Genomic DNA, 19,942 nt, shown 5'->3' with positions numbered 1-19,942 from the left:
AAAGTTAAATTTTTCGGACTGAAATTTGTGCAAGCGTTACTGTGGAGATAGTTTTTTGGCTGAGGACTCGTTTTTTGCATGACAGACGCGAGCGGGGACAGTCGTCGCAAACACGTGGTTTTAAACGGCAGTGAAAGGCTCCTTGTTGGATTTAAGTAGGATGGGCTAGCTTGGCTCTTTGTTCATTGTTGCCATTTGAGACACTGAGAATAATGGTACGCTGTTGGTTGTCATCGCGGTGGTCTACAAAGAGTGTGCAATCTGTCTGAAAACGGAACGTGAGCACTGTTCGTTGCGGCTTCGATGCCACCGCCGTCTGTGAGTAGGGGGGAGTGCATTCACGAAGGCTCTCTCCTACCTGAGTTCCATCTCGCCATTGTTAGCCATGTAAACTGAAGGTTATTGCTTTACACGGCATTATTCATTTGCAGCATGACCTACCGCTGCATGTCACAGTCGTAAATGGCATATATATGGGTATGACGAAAGCATGACTGGCTCAGATAATCTAGTTTGTGGTTATAGCTTAGCACAGTCCACTTCAGCGGTGCACCACTGTGCATGCGGTGACGGCCTTGAGAGAGTTTCATGCTTCCCAGTGGCGTGCACGCCTGCCACATCGATAAGCTCGCGTGCATTGGCAGTCGCGCCCGTCGAATCACACTAGCGCGTGTGCAGGGGCGGCACGCGGAAGCAGATCACAGTGTATCGCGTCAGGCAGTAACTTCTTATTCTCGACATAAAAATGAAATGTGGGGAGCAGTGAAGTTCGTGATTTCCGAAGCTGCCTTTTTTGTAGAAAAGTGATTTTTTTTTTTCAAGTTTACAGATTTTTTGGACCATATTCAGGGTCCCACTGAATCCAAAAAATGGGCTGGCGATGGTACTTACGACATGATAGTACCATGGCCTCTAGGTTAGTGGCTACCATTGTGTCTTTCTGAGTGCAGGAGCAATACAGGGAGGCTAAGTCCCAGGCAACGAGTGAGAAGCCCCAGCTGGGCTACCTGCAGGACCTGGAGGATGAAGACGACCTGGACATCCCACGCAGCGCACTGCTGGTAGCTGCTCGCTCACCGCGCTCGTCTAGCCACTCAAGCCTGGTGCACTCCCATAGTGGGTCCATAGACATGAGTGACCCAGCCTCTGTGGCCTCCATGGCCGGGCCTCCCGTACCCTGCTCGACACCCCTCTTTGTGAGTGCTGGTACCATGCAAGCGATCTTTGTTTCTTTTCCTGAATTTATGAAAGTCGAGCCACTGAAATTTACTTTCATTACAAATGCGAAAAAAAAAAGCCACATTTATTTGATACGTTGGGATAGTGTAGAATGGGAGAGCAGCAGCAAGCTAGAGCATTGTGTTTCAATATTGCAGCAGGGCAGCTCAGCTGCGGCTGCCGGTGGCCAGGGACGAGCAACCAGCTTCGAATTGGGTGAGCTACGCAATCCCAGCATGACGTGTGACGACCTTGACGATCAGGGGAGGTCACGCAGCATGGAGACACGCACATCAGGCCCTGTGTGCGTCACAGTAACGTCGCCACGACCTGAGCGGCGGGCTTTCCTCCTCAAGGGAGCGGGCACAAATGCAACATCGCCCAACACGCTTACAGTGAGCATTCCTTTCACCCACCAGCCAGAACTGGAAGAGCCCAAGGAGTACAGGAGCTATCCGACATCCCCAACCATTCAGGTACGAGCATTTTGTATCATGCTGCAAATTACACACAAAGGCCAAACAAAGGCCAAAGGCAAGGTTATAACTAAATGGTTCATAAGTTTCTCTAAAGAAGTGAATTGCAAAGCTCCACATCGGACCAGAAGAAATGTCCGAATTAACCAAAAGTTGTAATGATTGATTTGACCCTAAAAAATTTGCAAAAACCATTGCATCACAGAAATTTAATCTAATAAACACCTGTATGATGGTTGTCTGCATTTCAGATGAAAGCGAAATGAGAATGCTGTGTTTTCTCCACTTCGTCAAGTGCATTACTTTGCGCACATTGTCGAGAAGTGCACCAAAAGGCCTGCTAACTTTTTTGCGGTGCGACACAGTAGCAGTGCATGGTGCCTATTCACAAAACAGGCCCGTTATGTTTTAAGCATGCCTCAGTGTATGCGCTGAAGCATTGCGGTGAAGCGTGCAGCATGTGAGCAGCATGTGGCTCCAGTCTACTGGAAGCGCAGTATGTGGATGCATACGAGGAATATATGCATAGGCATTATAACGGCAGGATGCCATTCCAAAATAAAAATGTGATGGGCGAAGCAACGTGCAAAAAGGCGCGATTGGCCTATGCATGTGCCTGATCGCAGCCGCGGGAGGGTGTACAGCTGGAAAGTAGAACCTAAACTATGTTGCTGCTATAGTATTTTGGAAATTGGGAACTTCCGATCATCATTAAGCCTGCCATAGCTCGCACGGTTTATGTGCGGTTACCACTGTTATATGCAGTTCAGATTCTAGGGAGATCTATTTCGACGACTGCTTGTTGCATGGGCTGTACATCAACGCAATCCCCATCCAAATTGAATGGAGTGATCCCGTTCATTTTTTTAAATAACGAGCATCCGACACCATAGACTTGAATGGGTGTCAGCCAGGACTGCGCTGCTAGCTTGAATTATCTGCATTTCCGAATTAATGGGGGTTGAGTTAGTGAGATTTTGCTAGATACAGCATGCTGGTTGGTCTGCAAATAGGAGGCTGACTGATTGCTGTGTCACTTATGATAAGAAATGCACTCAGAACTGAGCTGACTGGTGATGCTAGAGGCCTTCATTTGATAGCACCTAAAAACTGCACAGGAGATGCCCATGTTTTGAATTTCAGTCTTGTAACTGGTGTTGTACAGTGGACTCTCAAGGGGATGCGAATCTTGAAGTGTTGTGAAAATATTCGTGTGGTCTGAAATTTTGTGTCATCATTGAACAGAAGCACGGGATCTGCGTTCACATAGATCTGTTTTATGTCTTGCAGTGCGTACAGTGCAACTGGCGATGTTGACCATGTACAGGCTGTGCGCTCATTCCCGACATCAGTGATGCCCACACTCACTGCTACCCTGTGCATACTGCGCAACTAGTGGTCGCAGCGTCGATGGGCAGCACTTATGGCTCAAGGATGCAATTCATGTGATCCGTAGTGGTGGGGACAGTGTTCGAATCGTCCCAAATTTTGTTGATTGTATAGTCAATCACTCTTGTCTAGAGTACTTGAGCGGTGTGAATGCAAATCAAATCAAGTGGAATCGCAGCGCAGCTGCTTTTTTAGGGTGATGCGCTTGTGTTTCTGGGGTTTGTGTGACTTTACGGCTTTGGTAGAGCTCAAGTATTATCAGCAAAACTTATTGCCTGCCTTAGAATTTCATTTTACTTCTGTGTAGCACTGTTTGAGTGCTCTAGGCAAGTGTGATAGACTGTACATTAGGGACCCTGCCGGCAAATTTTACGAAATCTCGTCATCCCAAACTCGGTACAAAGTACAATCAAATCTCGATATAATGAATCAAGGGGGCCGCCTAAAATCGCTTGTTATTTTGAAATGTCGTTGTAATGAAAAACTTGCAGTTATAAGCCAGTGGTCAAACCTAGATATAAAAATGACATACCTTGGCGGTAGACACGTATGCAGACAAGCAAAAGCTCAAATGAAAATGTTGCACCAACTTCAAATCTGCTTTATTTTAAGAAATCATTTTCTTCTGACGCTTGCAGCACACACCACCAATTAAAAGCTCTGCACACCTCCCACTTTGCGCAACACATCATCGTGTACATCGTTGCACCAAGCAATGAAAGTGCGGACAATATTCATGCACAATAAAACACAGAGTTCAATACGGCCTCACCTTCAGTGTTCAGTGAAGTTTGACAATCTTGTTGGGGTCTTTCAAAATGATCGTGGCGGTTGATGGGGCAATGCCACGCTCTCTGCAGAGATGATTTGCATTTTCCCTGCGTCGCGATTTCTTGCAATATGGCTACTCTTTTCTACAGCGAAAATTGCTTTAGCTTCATCTTGGCGCCGGCACCACTGCATTCATCGTTGGATCTCATATGAACTTTGCAATATGATTATCCACAACAAAAATTCCTGCTCGCATGTGCGAATGGCAGGAACGACTGACCAGCGAATGACACACAACACACAGAGAGGAAAAATGCAGGTGGCTGGGCCTGCTGGCTACTGCATATAAAGCTACCACTTTGAGGTGGCACTAGGTATTGGTATGAGATATGGTGATGATGATAGCTATAGCCTGTGGCATACACACAGAAATGGCGGTTTCTGTTTCACGCGAGAGTTTCGGCGCTGTTAATTTTGCCTATTCGTAATACTGATGTTCCTTGATTATAGTAGAGAAGATAAATAATGCACATTATTCTGAAATATGCACTATATTGAAATTCGTAGGTGTGAAATATTCTTACATTGAAAACATTAGAAATCAGTTGGGGATATTTAAAAAGTTCGTTAATATGAAAAATCCGCTAATGTGTGTGGTGTTTGTAGCAACGAGATTTGACTGTATGTATGTATCACTGAGATTCTACATACTGCGGTCTGCGGGGAAGAAAGTGCTACTATCTCCTTAGCAAAGAAGAGGTGTGTGAAGATGTACTTGGGTGTGGAAGAGGATGAGTGGTGAAAAGGAAGTGTGTGTTCAGATCCATATTATAGTTGGTAGTGTGTTCCTGTGTTGTGTTTCTTCTCATGTGATCGTGTTTGCTGCGCCACATTTCTGGGTACTATGCAGCACCAACTTGCCCCTCAAGCTGTTATTTCTACTGTAATTAGTACTTTTGTGCAAACCTGGAAACCACAACATGTTTGCGGAAGGAGGGAAGGAAGCCAACTTGGACATTCAAAAAAGTCTTTTTTGTAGCTGGCCTGCAACCCTAACTTGTTGTGCTAAATATAGTCTACAAGTAGCAGAGATGGCTAGTGCAGACATTTTTAGTCTGCATGAATGGTTTTTGTTACTATTGTAATATTACCAACGCTAGGAAAAATAAGGGGCTGCATTGACAGTTGGCAGCATACATTCTTCTGTGTTGGAGCAGGAAGCATTGCTGGAAAATATGCTTGATGCAAGTTGCTAACAATGGAACAGCACTGCCATTTCTTGGTGTTAGTCATGATGTAATGTAGACAATGTGATTCTTTAACAAAAAAATATGTTATCAGCTCTTGATCCTCTTGTTTTGGAGAACATGAACATATGAGAAAATGAAGAATCAACTGCACCTTTTTGCATGCTGTGTTCTGGATAGCAGCTAGATCTTGTGGAAATTTTTCAAGTTTGATTTGGAGGCAACTGTGGCCCATAGGGTGCAATGCCATATCTATTGTGCATAATTGTGCATCTTCTCTGTTTTCTTGTATATATTTTAGTGCCAAAATGGACTTGAGTATAAAGAAAAAGATGAGCAATGTTAGTTACTGATTAAAACAGAAGAAGGCATTAAGTGGGTTTTTAAGCATATTGGACATTTATTCAGAGTAGCTATGACCTGTGATGCGTCCTAGTGGATGTGAAACAAAGTCATGCCTGCCCCCCAGTGTATTTAAATGTTATGGCTTCTGTAGTGCTGGAGCATTAATACTGTAATCTGCACCTATTTTAGGGTATGATATTGCAAGTTTGGAATTGCCATTTTTGGAGCGCCTTGCTCAGAGTGTCACTGTCGCTGAAATCTCTCTTTCCCTTCCCCCCCCCCCCCCCCCCCATTTTTCAGGTCCCAGTCATGTCATCACTGCCTCTAAAGAGCCCCTCTCCCACATCGCGCTTTTCTGCTGGCTTACCCCAGCCCTTTCTGGGCTACAACCCAAGCAGTGCAAACAAGCCGCCGCTGCTAAAGACGAAAAACGTGTCCGGCCTCGTGACCCACAGTGCTCCTCCCAGCGAGGGCCCCAGCCCCGTGCACAGCCTCGAAGGCCCCAAACCTCCTGAGGAAGCAGCTACTGGCAGCCCACCCGACTCGGAAGATGAGAGTGGCCGCAAGCGCAACTCACGGCGAACGTGCCGCCCAGAACGGCGGCATCACACCGCAGACTCCTTCGAGCACCTCAAAAACCAGAGAGATCCATCAATTCATAAACGACTCTCTTGGAACTGTGGGCAGCAGCACGATGCGTCCTCTGGTGCGGCTGGTGTGGCCAACCGTTTGGCACAGCACTCGTCAGACGTGTTCCTCAAAAACAAGCACGTCGCTAAGTGTCTCAGCAGTGAGTCTGTGTACAGTTCTAGTGGCGTGAGCAGCACGGGGTCGCTCCTGTTCAGCAGTGCAGGCAGCGGGGATGCCTGTGACTGCTGTTGTGACCCTGTAGTTCCACCGGCGGATGAACAGAAACGGCTTGCCAATGGAGATGATGATGATGACCAAGGAGATGAATCATCGTCTGCAGCGGAAGGGCGTCGGCTTAAGACACTGGGTGCACCGGGAGGGTGCATCAAGATCGATGTAAGCGAGGTGAAGGACGGCATCTCGTCAGTGCAGATCGTGGGTGCTGAGGGTGTGGCTGTAGCTCCTGGAAAGCCAGGCAAGCCGTCTCGCTCGGACCTGCAGAAAATGAAGGAGTTCCTCCTCAACAGCCGCTCGGTCGAAGCCTCGTAAGTGTTGCCTCAAGTTGTTGTCCCCATTTTTGTTGTTTCTTACTCAGCTGGTTATGCCTGCTGTCAGCTAAAAATGATGGCAACGTAAGCCCATCTTAAGTCTTGCCAAGCCAAAGGTGCAGTTGTCTCATCGCATCCAGCCCCTGTATCAAGAGGTAGGTTCGGGAAGGTGGTCAGCTGGTCTAACCTTGTGATGTTTCTCGATTATCTTGGGCGACTCTATGTAATGCACGTTTACCGAGAAGGCAGGGCAGATTATTCAGTTGAACTCAGTGCAGCAGAACTGGTTGGTCCCTTGGTAGGGCGTTATTAATAAGTGCTTTAGCATTTATAAATTAGTATTCATTTCAATTTGTTGACATCGCCTATCATAACACGTCTGTGTTGATGACTCATTTCTGGTTACTGATAATTGCCATTGGCTGCAAGCCTTATGGCGTTCACCACCACGCTGTAACCACCTTGTTTAGAGGTTTGATTCTGACCATTACCGGCTGCATTTTGATAGTGATGAGATGCAAGAACACTTGTACTTGGGAGTTTTCAGGGAATATTTAAAAACATCTGAGTAAGCATTCTCTATGGCTTGCTTTGCATGCCTTCTTAGTCTCTGTACATACAAATTTATGATACTGTATATTGTTTGTGCTGGGCCAGGAATTTGTCTTCATTATGCTGTACCATATCGGCCACATGGTCTGATAAGCACCGCCAAAGATGTGTGCTTGACCGGCATGCAGCGTTATCTATAAAAGTGCATCACTGACTGGAACAAGTGACTTTTTGCTTTGCTGTCACCAAAGCGTCTGCCTGCTGCTTTAGAACATGTGGCCTGTTAAGTTATCATGCAGCGCTTGCTTAAGTAGAAAAGCTTTTGTTGTCTGATCTAGCCTTTCTGCAGCCCCGTTCAACAAAGCATGGCACAGTGGCATACGCGGGTCGAATCGCACGAGAAGAGATGAAATTTGAGAGCTCGTGCGCAGTAAACTGAGGTCCATTATTGCTGATCACTTCTTTCTGGTAGCTGTACGCTGCAAATATCTCTTTGAGACAGTCAGTTGTTTTTGGCGTCGTTGTACAGTGCAGTCACTTATAATGATATTGAGAAAACTGAAAAATTCGATCGTTATATCTGGACTGGCAAAACTGTATATATAAAAACAAGAAAGCACTTGCCCGTATATTTTCTAATGCATGTAGGTTTGCCTACTTTCCAGCGAAGAGTGAATCGGGTTGAACAGCACAAATCATCGTAAAGAGCACTAAGCACTTTATTACAGGGTACATCAATACCCATAAAATAACTTAAAATAGCATACTTAAAAAAAAAGGTCGGAAATTTGCACTCACTTGAGCGGCAGCTGAAGCTTGGTAATCACTGTGAGCATCGCTTCTAGTAGCGCATACGCTGATGACAGTCCTTTTTGTGTGCACGAAACTGATCAGCGACTGGATGAACTGCAGGGCATCCTTAACCTTAATAATCATAGAGTGCAGATGCCCATATATTTTCGCGAGGCTTCCAACTTGAAACCCTGCCATAAATCCTGATGAGTCTATCATTTTATTACAAGAGCTAACACCCCGTCGTTGTGGTTGGTGCCATCTTCCACGGACGCTCAATTGGTGATGGCGATATAGTGCTATAGAATATTGGGCAGTGTGTCGACCGCGCCGCAAAATGCATGGAAGCAGGGGGCCGCTTTTGCGATGATGTAGGCGCCGCAGCGCAGAGGGCACCACCACCAACTGGTGTGTTAGCCGTCCGGACGCCCGCATATGCACGTTGTGGTGCCCATGGGCGGATACTATGCGCACTGTACGTTCTTGTTTGCTTGTGCATCATCTCGATCTGCTAGTGTCAACATTTTACAAATATGCCGGTTAAGGGGGCTCAGCAATGTTAGCAATCATCTAATTTACTTTATATTTTGGCCGTCGGAGACACCTCGGGAAAGCAACATGACAGCCGTTGGGCTCTGAAGAAAACAGCTTGGAGAGGGGCGTAAGATTTCAGACTCGCACAGCACACTTCAATCGTCGTACAACTTGCTTTAGCATTCCTAAAGCACCTAATTCTCGTTTTGGAATGTACTCTTTTTGAAAAGAGAGCGATGTGGAGACAGGATGTATGAAGTCAAAACGTGCAACATGTGCGTTCGAGCGCTGACTAAATAAAGCTGGTCATTGAAACATTATCAAAACAGTCCAAAATGGTATATTCCGTTGTTTTACACGCAAGCTATACCTACTACAGTACATCAGCTGAAGCCAAAAGAAAAGTCTGCATTCAGTTCGAATGAATTAAATGTAGACTACACCGCATGGAGGTAGAGATATGGCAAGGACATGAAAAACAAACGACACACCAGGTAAGCTGGCTATTGAATAACGGAACACAGTTGGTCAAGAAAGGTGGAAGAAGTAGGAGGTAAAAGTTGCACAGGAAATAAAAAGAAAACATATCGCCTACCAGAGAGGAAGAAAGAGGTGGAAGGCGTGCGGCGCCGTGAAAAGAGTGACCGCGAATGTGGATAAAGGGTTGGAATTTTCGTGCGGCACAGCAAATGCACGACGGAGAAGAAAGCGGGCAGCTAAGGACTATGAAGAATTGAGATATATGTAATAAATAAAAAGGAAGCGACCGAGCTTAAGAACAAAATGAGGGCCTGGGAAAAGGAAAGCAGTGCACAGGCAGGCTACAAGTGGGGCGTGCAATCAAACTCTTATAAAGATATATAAACGTCAAAATTTGTGAAATTGTACACTAATCTAAGAACAAACCTTTTTTTTCTTTCAATAAGCTGGGATCTTCTTATAATGGGTACGCAGCTCTAAATACCCAGAGATGTATGCTATACCAAAGACATTTAATCTCAGTGCGCATTATGGTTGGACGATATAACTTAATTGTTCTACAAAATGCTTTCATTTTAGGTCGTTTTTATTTTACATGCTCAAGCAACCGGTAATATGCAATCATTGCCCCCAGAAAATCACTCTAGTCATGTTTTGGTGCACATACAAAAAAAAAAAAAATGACTTTGAAAAAGAAAGAACTACAGAAAGATAGAGGACACGGAGGCTATAGTGTGCGCTTATAATTCGCTTTGGCTAGATCATCCTTGGTTGTGAGGCCGGCACTCAGCTTCTCGCCACAAACAAAAACTGGGCCATATAGGCTCGAAGCTAGCTCGAAATTTACCCCAAAATTTGATTCTGGTCCTTCGGACGCCTTTGCACTTCAGATTTTGCGACCTTCCTGGAAAGTGTGGAGGTACAAAAAGTTTAGATGGACCGGAATGCTCACATTTGAAGTAATGAAATTTCATGTGCTTTTGCGGCTTCTCTCTTTGCAAAGTCAGCAAACCGCGACAAGAGCTCCCAAAGGGGAAAAATAATTAAATTCCCTTGGAAGTACATTTCGCGTGTAATATCAACCTTGTTATAGTTTTCTTGGGGGAACAACTGTAGCCTGATTAGTTCTGCAAAGAGTAGCCGCGGCAAGTATATCCAATCGATTACTCATATTTCGTACCACACACTCGAATAAACGCTCATTAGTGTTCGCATTTGAATTCGGCCTTATATTGATTGCTTGCGTATTAAGTGCTCGTTATTTTTTTTTGCATTTTTCCATTTTCTCTCGGCGTGCGCCAAGAACTGCATCATAGACGACGTACCAATTACAAGTGCTTTTTTTTCCTCTGTACATCTACCATTAGATAAGATGCTAGTAAAGCATCAGCACTCAACTGCCCACTTTGCATGTATTCTCTCGTATGTTCGTATGTGACAGGTTTAATTTTTCATATTTTATCTGAAATATTGTCTTACTGTACTTGACTTTCTTTTTCATCTGTACAGCTGGTTCACCCTTTAGTGAGTAGCACGTAAACAAATTAAGTGTCCACGATATTTGTATTCGTTAATCACTAACAGAGAATAAATGCTTGAGCCGCGTATACGTTCCTTTTTTTGCCGGTAAATGCCGCAGTGCTTTAAATTAGTACGGTTAAAAATAAATGTGTTTTGCTCGCATACTGTAGTATTTGCCATTTCTATAAGCGGTGATTAGGGCACAGAAAGAACACCGATTAAAAAGATATATTACAGATTACTGACTATTTATGACATAAACATTGTTGTGTATTGATAAGCACAAGCTGCAAAATGTAAGCAGATTTTTGTAAAAAATAAGGTATTCCTAAAGAGGCTTACAAAGCACAAGCTTTGATTCGCATGTGTACTGTTTTTCTCTGCGTGTTAGTAGCGCTCCTCGGCAGCAGCCTTTATTCCCTTACAGGAAGAACAAATTAAAAACACCACGCTTCGTTGGAAGCATTGCATACAAATCTCTCGTCTGGACGATTTATGACTGTCCTTGGGAAGAAGAAACGTTGAAAAAGTTTCAAATAACGATTCAAACATAGCGCGCTGCACTGAAGGAATACCCAAGCGTGCACGGCTTCTCCAAAGAGATGTAAAGGAATTTCAGGGATCAGATTAGGTATTTGGAATAAGTAGCGTGTTTATTAAATATTGCACCAATTGCGTAGCGTGTGAAAATAGCTCCATAGAGAATCGCGCCCCTCTTCGTACCCCAGCTATGCGCCGAGCGGCGAACGTGGCACCCCTGTTGTACGTTGCGACCTCTCGCGGAAGTCGATGGCTGTCATCGCAAAAGAGGCCCGCTCTCCGGCGCCAGTCGTCACACTAACCAATATCATAGAGCACTATACTGGCGATGATGATACGACCGCACCCTTTGTGCAGCGACAGGCAGCGATCGCGATAACGATAGCTCTATTTTCTAACCACACGCCATGGCCCTCGTGCATTTCTCCATGCCAGCCTGTCTCACCGCTTATGTCAAGTTTTCACGTCATTCTCTTCTTGGTTTATTTTTTATCTGACATTAAGTCAAATTTTCGAGGTAAGATGCACCAGGCGGCGATAAAGCTATCGTTGTATCCAATATGTTGTTGATAATCAATATAGTATCTCGTTTATTTCTATGTAGTAGCAATCGGAAAACTGATAAATTTGATGAATTTGATCGTTATAAGTATATAATTATATCTGGCATCATAATAAGTGGATGGCACTGTTGTGCTGATGCATTTTGCTTCTAAGTTCTATCCACTTTGAGTAAGAGTCTACTCCATCCTTCATGGCGAAGTTGACATGGACTCTTTGCCATGCACGAGTTTGGATAAGTCCATCGTTGCATTGGTCCTTTGCAGCCATGGTCGTTTGCCACACTTTGCATTGACGCACAGTTGCTTCAATATCCTCGTCACTCAATGGCCACCAAACAAAAAAGACCTAGTGAGCATCTTCATTCTTTGCAATTCATGGTGCTCTTCATGCGGTAATGCTAATACTACATTCAAAGTTCACCCGGAGTGATGACTCGCTGACCCCATGTGACTGAGCCTTGCTCATATAATAAGTTTGTTTCAAACATAAAAAGGCTGAAATTGATCATTATGGTGCACGGCCCAGCCAGATAAGGTGGATGTCAGAACTTTGGAAAGAATGCGGTTCCTTTTTATTCCCACCAGGCAGCTGGCTGGCATTGTGAGGCATTAAATCAGATACTGCAAGACATTCTTTAGTGCTGTCTTTATGCTGGGCTGCAAGTGGCAGCCTTGAAAGTGCATAGGCAACTTCTATGTGTTTGCCGTTTCTGTAACGCCGTGTGTACTGATTTGCTGCTAAGGTGATAGCCCAACGCTGAATCATTGCCGCTGTTATAGCGGGAATATGCTTATCAGATGTCAAGGTGCCCAACAGCGGTTGGTGTCTGAGAGATGGTTAATATTCTGTTCTAAGACAGCAGACAGACACTCCAAGGTCAGCAACACAAAAAGCCCTATTCCAGACAGTGACGCACTTTTATAGATAATGTCGCATGCTGGTCAAGCACATGTCATCGACGGTACGTGCTTATCAGATCACGTGGCCGTTGTGGAACTTTTGTGTTTCTGTTTTTGCGACAGAGGGCAGGATGGTGATGCCTTCTTATGTCACAGTGCACAATATCAAAAATGTTCTGTAAATGTGTTGCCATCTTTTTCTCTCTTCCCTCCCTTTAGTGAGGTATGACAACGCCAATAGTCATCCTGAGGACAAGGCAGAGACGAGGAATGTTGTGGGGAGCAGCCCTTTTGGTGTTCTCGGCTCGGCCACAACAGCCATTGTGTACAGCAGCCGTCTGTTTCTCAAACTCTTTTGCCGGCAAGAGAGGGCATTTGCTTCCGGAGAGTTCAGGAAGATACATATCCCCTGCAGTGTGTGCAAGTACTGTGACAATACGATTGAATGACCACATTGTAACATTCTCTTGGTAACAATTTTTGGAAGCTACTTGAGCTTTGTCTCTGACAGGCTAGTGTTTGGATAGTGTTGTAGCTCTGCTGCAAAGTGGTGACCCTGGCCCCCACAAGCTTTGCGATGTTTGTACTTGGCCTATTAATGAGGCTGTTATACTGGCTGTTCCATTGGTGTAGTACCTGGTTCGTCTTTATACCTACCACACTATGCATAAGGCACAGCTTCTTTTTAAGCCGTGCATAACTTGTTTTCTGAACTTGGAAGATAAATTGAAAGCATGGTCCCAGTAAAATAAAAGCAGACATTTTGTGATGCTTTATTAGTCTCTGCGAGCAAATGATATGCATGCTCCCTAGCCTAAATAAATAGCTTTTCAAAATAGTTTTAATCAATTCCAGCTTCATTGAAGTGCTTAGTTTCTTTAAAGTATCATTGAGCAGGTCGGAGTTGCACACCAAACGACTTTTCCTCAAATTGGGTGCATATTTGCTACATCGACAGGTTTTATTCTTTTAGTAGGTTTTTATGCACCTGGGCACTGCCCAGACTTTAAAGTTTGCCATCATCTTACAAAGCTGCTGTTGGTAGTGCAGGCTTTTTGCTGCTCTTAAATGAGTGCTACGCTACTGAGGCATTGTCATTGTTTCCTTCCCCTGTATCTAACTTGTCTCTCTGTGGTAGCTGGTGCTTGAGGCAAGTTCTCCTGTATTTCATAGATACCTCTAACATTCTATGCAGCCAGCACCACTACACAAAGTTAAAATTCACATTCTGTTTCTGCTGGCATAGCAGCATTTGCTTCTTTTTGCCTGCACAACCTGCCAATACCATTCTTATCATTAGGTTCAGTGTTATTTTTTTTTTACATTAAGGGAGCATTAGTATTTTCTGTTTCTTTTTTTTTTCTACTGTTAAGGATGTGTTAAGTGCCAAACAATTATGAGCAACACTTTCTTCTTTCTGACCATTCGGCACTTTTTTAATGACTACCGTGACATTCACATGCACAACTCTCCAAGACTACGCTTCTCGTTAATCTTTCAGCAGTGCAATCACACTCGGCTACAGCTTCTTTTGCTTAGGCCTTAAGGTGGTGTTAAACCTCTGTAAAAATACATATGTGAGGCTATAATACAAGATTCATGGACTGTGCTACAGCTATAGTCTAAAGGACAAGGACCTTTCACTCTTTCCTCTGCACTCCTCTCTGACAAGCTGTGATACAGGTCATAAAAATGATTCCTAGATGCACTGACAATAGACAGGTTTTTGTCATGTTCCAGCATGAACATGTTTCTGTATCGCATGTAAGTGTGAAGAGTAGGGTGCTGCAAGAGGGTTTCTGCAGTTGCAGCTGCTGCTGTTGGCTTTTTATTGTATAGGATGCCATTGTGACTTTTACACTGTAAAACATCTAGTGTTTTCGTAGTCCTGTAGTCTGTAGTGACCTGTCCCTCGTAGTCGTTCTTGAACTTGTTACTATGAACAAAGGTTCTTAAAGCACTTGACTGTGTACAAATTAGAAATCTTTGCCCCTTCAGCTGACTTCCACTCTGAGGTCATAAGCATGCACCTTTGTGGAAAAGACACATTCGACATCACGGTCCTCCTGACATTATACCGCAGTTAGCTTAAGTTTATGCCCTGTGTCTGCCCTGCTGCTGTGCAGATGTTCATCTTTATTTTAAAAGTTTACATTTCAGCCCTTGGCTGAGCAGTGGGAGATTGCGCTGACTGCTCTGCAAACAGGTGCGTGTCATTTTAAATGAAATCTATTCGGGTGCCCTGTTGCCAAAACTAAGGCATTAGGATCTGGTTTCTCTGCCATTTTAATTTTTTGAGAACAACAGAGGCTAGAAATACGCTACAGAAGCAAGTCGCATGTAAAGCTTATTGAGAGCTGAGCTAATTTGTCAGACATTAAGCGTACTTGCTTTGTGTAAAATTTCAGTTAGAAGAACAAATCTTATTTGAGTTTTAAGTGCTGCTTGCACAGGATAAAGTTTTATTTCGGTGTATCGGTTATTTAATTGCCCTTTTGTAGACCACTGTCCTGGTTACATTGTAAGCGATAGGTTTTCCTTTCCAGTGTGTTATTTATTAGCTACTGTATGGCATCTGAATTGTGTTATGCTTTCCCTTTCCCCTTCAAGACAAGATTCACCTCAGTGCTGAAGTGTACCCCTGTGCACCCTTAAACACATAGCTCAAGACATTGAAGCACAGTGTCATCCCTGGGTAGACATTGTTGACGCACGGTAGTGGAACTAGTTGTAGAATGCACCTGGATAGTGTCATTGCGTGTTGCTTTTTTTCCCTGAGGATTGTCACCCAGGGAGTTGTGTGCAAGAGATGCGTTAGTTTCGACCTGTAAGAGTGCTCAGAAAATCCTGCTGTGCATAGAATTCCAGATACAACTTTTTGTTTACATTCCTTTTTGTATTAAGTGCTGCTGTTTTTTCACTTTGCTGAGCACGGCAGAATTACCTATTATCTAAATAACAAGACAAATAGTCCATCAATGAGGGCTGTTACTGACTCTGAAATGTTCAGAATCTAGGTATGTTATTGAGAGAGGATGTGCATAGTGGTTTGCGTCAGTCCAAAGACTCACCTGTGAGTTGTATACAATGTACAATCCTCAAGTCTTGCCAGATGGCCCACAAGGACAGGCCTCACGCTGGCTGAAGTAAAATTCCTGTCTGCAGCGGAGCAGCATCTCTTTCATGTCGCGACCAACGTGGCTGCTCTTGCCAAATGCATATGCTTTACAGCTGAAGATTATCTCAGCTGGGTGAGTGGTAGAAAAGGTTGCACTGCTTTGTACATTGCACATTGGCTCTGTTTTTTTCTGCGAGCTCTTGCTTCAAATGCCTTTTCTCTTGAGAGGCTGCCATACATGTTTTTGTACCCACACAACTGCATGTGCTCTGTCGTGGCCAGGTTGGTTTTGTGTGTCATTTTCCAGGACATGGGGGAATCTTTGCATACCGTGATTTAACCTTCCTTTTCACGTAAGGGAGAATTCTTCAGTGCTGGTACCAAACCTGTACAATCTGCACGCACCATAGTCTCATGTAGACTCCCATTCAATTCCTTTTTCTGCTAGCTCATCTAGTCCTCAGTGCTTTCTATTATTGAAATGTATTGCTGCTGTCGCTCACTACACAGGTGCAGCACAGCTGATGCCTGGACAGGCAGATCTCTTAATATCTGGAAGGAGCTTGATAGAGTTATTTTCATGCGTGCTGCTTTCTACTTGCATCTCTATAAAGCTTTGCTGAATCCCTCAATTTGTGGGTGGAGGTAAATAGCAGGGAAAAACAATACTTATGTAGTTCAACAAATGCCTCTTCTTTCTTGAGTGGCCTCTTCTTCAACTGTGCTTAGCGGTACTTGTAAGACTGAGCAGAAGCACTTGTGCCATGCACCAATTTACACTTCCTGGCGTTCTTTCGAAATTGTTCTCGGCACTTTGTCTTTCTGTTGCCTTTTCCACTGATGTTTGTTATGTCTGTCGATCGCAGCAGACCGCTAGCTTCGTGTTGCATACTAACGAAACAAAATTTTAAGGCCTTTAAGAATGATGCTTGGCAGCTAAGCATCTCCTTTATTTAGCTTCAGAGGAAAGCTGCGCAATGGGCCTGAACCATATTTTGCCGACCGTGTGACCTTTATGATGGTGATGTTATGAAAGAAATGGTGCATACGGAATCTATATAAACATGGCTCATCTCTAAATCCTCTAACTCGGTAAATGGCCTTTTGCTAATTCAAGGCCAGCAGTATCATTTTTTGCAGTTGCATTTTGCAAGGGTGAATAGCACTTCATTCCTTTTGTAAGTAGGCCTACATTGACTTGTTGCGGTAAGCTAGCCTGATACAGCAACATTTTAGTTCTCTTTTCTTTTCTATACAAATTTTTTAATTCAGCACAAGGGCAAGCAATGAGCTTCTTTTTTATTTCCTTTCCTTTTAGACCAAGTTATTAACTCAGTTTCTTTGTCCTTTAAATTTATGGTACAGCTCGAGCATCTAGGACTGTATGTGCACAAGTATGCAAATGTAAAAAGAAGCAGTCTTAAAGAAAGGCACTCATTACTTTTAAGCTATAGTTAAATATAGAGCAGTTTTTTGTAGAAAGTTCTTGATACAAGTAGGTTAACTTGTGTAGCTGGCATCATTGCCATATAAAATGTGCAGTGTAGTTGAAGGTACAAGAGCATGAAAGCTTGCTTGAGGAAGAGCACTTTCGTGGTTGGGTCTGGAACACACCACTATCAGATGAAGATAAAGGGCACTTTATCCTGCCACTGTAGTCAATTTCTTTACCGTGCATCAGACTACTACACAGAAGCGGAAGGACCATTCGCTGCGATGGCAGGGCTTGAACCTCACATCGTTAATTGAGGTTCTATTTTTTGTTTATTACTATTCTTGCTTTCCTTTTTTAGCACCGAGAGATGTGTACTCTGCAACAACCTCAGATGCTGTGTGAATAGCAATGCCCATGTGTACATACCTTATAAATATGAAAGTGTTGGCATTCTTTCGCATGTCAATAAGTGGTGATGACGTGTCTGTTCACTGTTCATACGGTCTCAAAGATGATAGGAACAGACTTTTTTCCTGCGACCCTCGTCGCCCAGTTGTACAGCATAATTAGAATAGATAGATATTTTATTTTCGTGCGAATCATAATTTTTTATCATAATTTATTGCTGTGTGTAATTAATAATGCTTAGGTGGTACGTATCAGGAAAGGTATATGTTCACCGTATGTAGGGTTGTCTTGGGACAACCATGCTACTCTAGCAGAGCAAGAAGTCGACATGCGTGAGAGATATATATGTATGCTGTTAAACTTTCGTATTGGCAAAGAAAGAAAAAAATCACTGTGCAGTGCTTTTTCTTGCGTGTATTCACTTGAGATTCGCACTCAGTGTTGATCCCTGAGCACGCGTAATCTTGGTTGAACTGTTAGTACAAAAAAAAACTATAAATAAAGCTGTTTTGCCTAAACCTCCTGCCTTTTCATTTCTTGTGTGCTGTAGTTGGTTCAGGATATATCTCATTTGGATAGCTGAGGGTGGCACAGTGTGTATATTACCTGACTGGACAATGTATCATGCCTGGAGCTGTATGGCACCAATGGAAAATTAATCGTATTCACTGTAGGGATATGTCTTAAGGGGCTTGGCTTTAAAAGTTCTCTGTGTTTACATTGCTATCCTTCGAGAATCTAACACGAAGACAACTAAATGAATTAGGCAGAGCTATAATTAAGAGGGGCAATTCTTTAGGGCACAATATTGAAGCAACTAAGGTTGTAGTGATGTCGGCGCCTCGACAATGGGAGATTCTCCTCCGCCGGGCGGGCCCCGATGCGCGCACTCGAAGCCCATACAATAGCCTTGTTTCTCCGGAGACAGAACACCGGGACGGTAGGAATGCATCGCTCTCCGGTTTGGCATGTGTCTGCAAAGAGCGGAACTTCTCGCAAGAAACCGCCAGACTAAACATTGCAAACGGCGGGCAATGCCCCCGCGGGAAGAGGCGATGATCTCGGCTGTCTGCCGCGTGAAAGTAAAACGTACACGAGTGACGCGGCTCGTAAAACAGAGAGAGGGAGCGCTGCGCGTCGGGGGGCTACGCTCCGGCGGGGAGGGAACTCGAGTTTGAACGGAGCCGCGACTGTGAGCAGTCGCATGGTTTGGAGCTCCCGCGGTCGCCCGAGGGCTCCGCGTATTTCATGCGGAGGAGGTCGCAATAGCATTGGCTGCTTCCCACTCTGACTCGAAATATATAATTTCCGACTCGCGAGGGGCCTGTCGGAACGTGGAACAGGGCTGGACCCCTTATCTAGCCGACCGAATACTTCAACATAGCTCCTACATTGGGGACCCCGCTACCCGATATATTATTTCGGCTCCTGCTCATCAGGGGCTAGCTGGAAACGAGGCTGCCGACGCCACCGCCCGCGCGCTCTCTCTCCGAGAAGTTTCCTCCCCCCCCCCCCCCCCCCCCCCCCGACCAGGACGCTGATCCTAATCCGGCTTATACATTCAAAGATATTGTAAATTACTACCAATAGCCTTTACCCCCGCCCATGTAAAGGCCTTTCAAAGGCGGATGAGCGGCTCTTACTCCGCCTCTATACCCACACACTGCTGTGCCCGGCAGCTCTAAAACACTTCGACTCTGCTTTCTCTGGCAGCTGCCCGCACTGTGGGGTGGTGTCTTCGGACATCTACCACATGGTGTGGGCCTGCCCCTCAAACCCGGCTATCCCCCCTCACCTCCACCCAACCCGGGAGGACTGGGAGACGACCCTGCTCAGATGCTCCGACCTGCAAGCCCAACGGGCCTTACGGCCCGGCCCGTTCACACTTGCGACTAGCAGCGGTCGCGCGACCGTTTAGTTGGGCGAGCCCGAGCGGCGGCAGACTCCGCTGGGGTCCCGAACTAGGGACCTCCACCTAGTGTTTGTGAGGTTTGGCCCCTTCAGTGTCAGCTTATGCGTAACCTCCTGTATTTGTATCTTGTATAAATGTTTTCCACCACCACCGCGTATTTACGGGCAGCCGTGCGCGTCTAGCCCGATTTTTAACGGCTTGCGAGCCGTGAGTGTACTGTGCGCGGTACTACTAGTACGTTGCGGTGTACTGCGTAACAGAACAGTTAGTGTTTTGTGTGTGTGTTGTATTGTGTCGAAGGCAACAGAATACATCCCTGTTGTGCTACGTTGATCGACACCGTCTGCTGAGTGCCTCCCTGGAAGCCGCTCCCATCCACGAGCGGACATCCGAACGTAGAAGAGAACATTACTGAGGTATTGGTTTGAATTAGGGATGCGTGAGACATTCCTTTGCATCTTTCAAATCACCAACCTGGCCGCCATAAAGTTATTCAAGAATCTGGAGAGAGCTTGCAACTGTGTGCTTGAAAAAGGTTGCAGTTTTAGCAAACCTTTCGAGAC

General features: G+C 44.8%; 1 protein-coding gene across 5 annotated transcripts in view; it reads left to right on the top strand.

Annotated features, from left to right (window-relative positions):
- Window positions 1-17,985, top strand: part of LOC146197713 (pleckstrin homology domain-containing family G member 5-like) — a 767,578-nt gene extending 749,593 nt beyond the window's left edge. For all 5 annotated transcript variants that reach the window (XM_084599624.1, XM_084599625.1, XM_084599626.1 and 2 more), the window contains 4 exons: window positions 951-1,196; window positions 1,377-1,694; window positions 5,747-6,621; window positions 12,726-17,985. In XM_084599624.1, the coding sequence (XP_084455750.1) occupies window positions 951-1,196; window positions 1,377-1,694; window positions 5,747-6,621; window positions 12,726-12,735 (1,449 nt within the window). In that variant the 3' untranslated portion in view covers window positions 12,736-17,985. The remainder of the gene's footprint in view (window positions 1-950; window positions 1,197-1,376; window positions 1,695-5,746; window positions 6,622-12,725) is intronic.
- Window positions 17,986-19,942: the final 1,957 nt, after the last annotated feature.

Source organism: Amblyomma maculatum, chromosome 3 (assembly GCF_055883805.1).
Source record: "Amblyomma maculatum isolate TAMU_Amacu chromosome 3, ASM5588380v1, whole genome shotgun sequence".
NCBI classification, from domain to species: domain Eukaryota; kingdom Metazoa; phylum Arthropoda; class Arachnida; order Ixodida; family Ixodidae; genus Amblyomma; species Amblyomma maculatum.
Note: the sequence above shows the minus strand (reverse complement) of the source record. Positions and strands in the feature narration are given on the sequence as shown.